Source organism: Neopelma chrysocephalum, unplaced genomic scaffold (assembly GCF_003984885.1).
Source record: "Neopelma chrysocephalum unplaced genomic scaffold, ASM398488v2 Primary Assembly neopelma1_92704, whole genome shotgun sequence".
Taxonomy (NCBI): domain Eukaryota; kingdom Metazoa; phylum Chordata; class Aves; order Passeriformes; family Pipridae; genus Neopelma; species Neopelma chrysocephalum.
In genome coordinates this window covers 1,084-2,646 of record NW_020921436.1, presented here as the reverse complement: position 1 = coordinate 2,646, position 1,563 = coordinate 1,084, and the positions used below count along the sequence as shown (strand labels likewise).

Below are 1,563 nucleotides of genomic sequence, written 5' to 3'. Positions count from 1 at the left end.
CACTGGACCCCCCTGGACACAGTCCCAAACAGCTCCCAAAATATTCCCAGGGGACAGGAAGGGACAGGAATCCCCCCCATTCCAGAACAGCTCCCAAAACATTCCAGGGCACAGGAACCCCCTCCCCATCCTCAAAACAGCTCCCAAAATATTCCAGGGGGGACAGGAATCCCTCCCCATCCCCAAACTATTCCAGGGGGCAGAGGGAGGGACAGGAATCCCCCTCATCCCCAGAACAGCTCCCAAAATATTCCAGGGGGGACAGGGAGGGATAGGAACCCCCTCCCCATCCCCAGAGCAGCTCCCAAAACATTCCAGAGGATGGGAATTCCCTAATTTGGGGGGCACTGGACCCCCCTGGACACGGGGGGAGCTTTGGCCGCCCTCTGCAGCCGCTCGAGGGCCCGCAGCAGCCCCATCTTGTGCCGGATGGAATGATCCAGGTTGACGGTGACCCCCAGGAATTCCCGGGCCTCCCGGGCCGTGAAGGGGAAATCCGAGTCCAGGAAAGCCCGGAATTGCTCGGGATCCCCGTCCAGGCTGAGCAGGTTTCGCAGCGGCTGCCGCAGCGCGCTCAGCTCCGCCACGTGCGCCTGGAACACGCTCCACAGCTTCCTGGAGCCCGGATCCGCCGCGGGATCCGCCCCGGGATCCATCCTGGGATCCGGTTTGGGATCTGGGGCGGGATCCGGGGCGTCTTCCAGGCACTGCAGGGCCCAGCTGAGCCGGCACGGCCACCGGTCCGCCAGCACCACCCAGGCGGCCGCCGCGCGCGGCGACGGCATCGCCTCGTATATCCCGCTCATCCCGCTCTTCCCGCTCATCCCAACGATCCCGGTGATCCCGGCGCGGTGCAGGAGGAGCCGCAGGGTGATGGGGACGGTGTTGACGATGCGCCGGACGTGGGCTCCGTTGGCGGGGATGTAGCGGGACAGCGCGTCCGAGGCGTCGTGCAGGCAGCGGAACGCCTCGTGGATGCAGCGCACGGCATCCACCTCGGGATCCACCTCGGGAAAACCGGGATGGGACATGGGGATGCCGGGAATGCCGGGATCGGTTGGAGGGACGGGATCTATCCGGTACTTGGCGCGGCGGCGCTCGACGTTGGCGGCGATGATGCGGTACATGAGGTCCTCGCGCGTCTCCATGGCGGCCTCCAGGCTGCGGAGCCGGGATCGGGCGCCCACGTCCGGGATGGAGAAGGGCAGGGACACGGAGCGGCTCAGGAAAAGGTACCCGTTGTCCGCCAGACCCTTTTTTTGGGGGAGAGAGAAGAATTCCTCGTTTAAATTCGGGAAAAAAATTCCAATTTTAAATTTCGGGAATAAAATTCCTCTTTTAAATTTAGGAGAAAAAATTACATCTTCAAATATATTTAAATATATTTATAATAAAATACCAAATAAATAGTTTTTATATGTTATACTTTTATACATATTTTTATATATTATATTTCATATCTTTAAATATATTTAAAGATATTGAATATATCTGTAATAAAATATAAAAATATACAATTTTTGTATTTTATATTTTTATACATCTTTTTATGTAAAATATTTT

The 1,563-nt window shown here is 56.4% G+C and overlaps 1 protein-coding gene across 1 annotated transcript; it reads right to left on the bottom strand.

The window, feature by feature from the left end:
- Positions 1-25: 25 nt before the first annotated feature.
- On the bottom strand, positions 26-1,253 carry NKPD1 (NTPase KAP family P-loop domain containing 1; the record flags this gene model as incomplete). The annotated part of the gene is made up of 1 exon (XM_027707379.1): positions 26-1,253. A coding segment is annotated over one exon (921 nt), but the record flags the coding sequence as incomplete, so codon positions are not given.
- Positions 1,254-1,563: the final 310 nt, after the last annotated feature.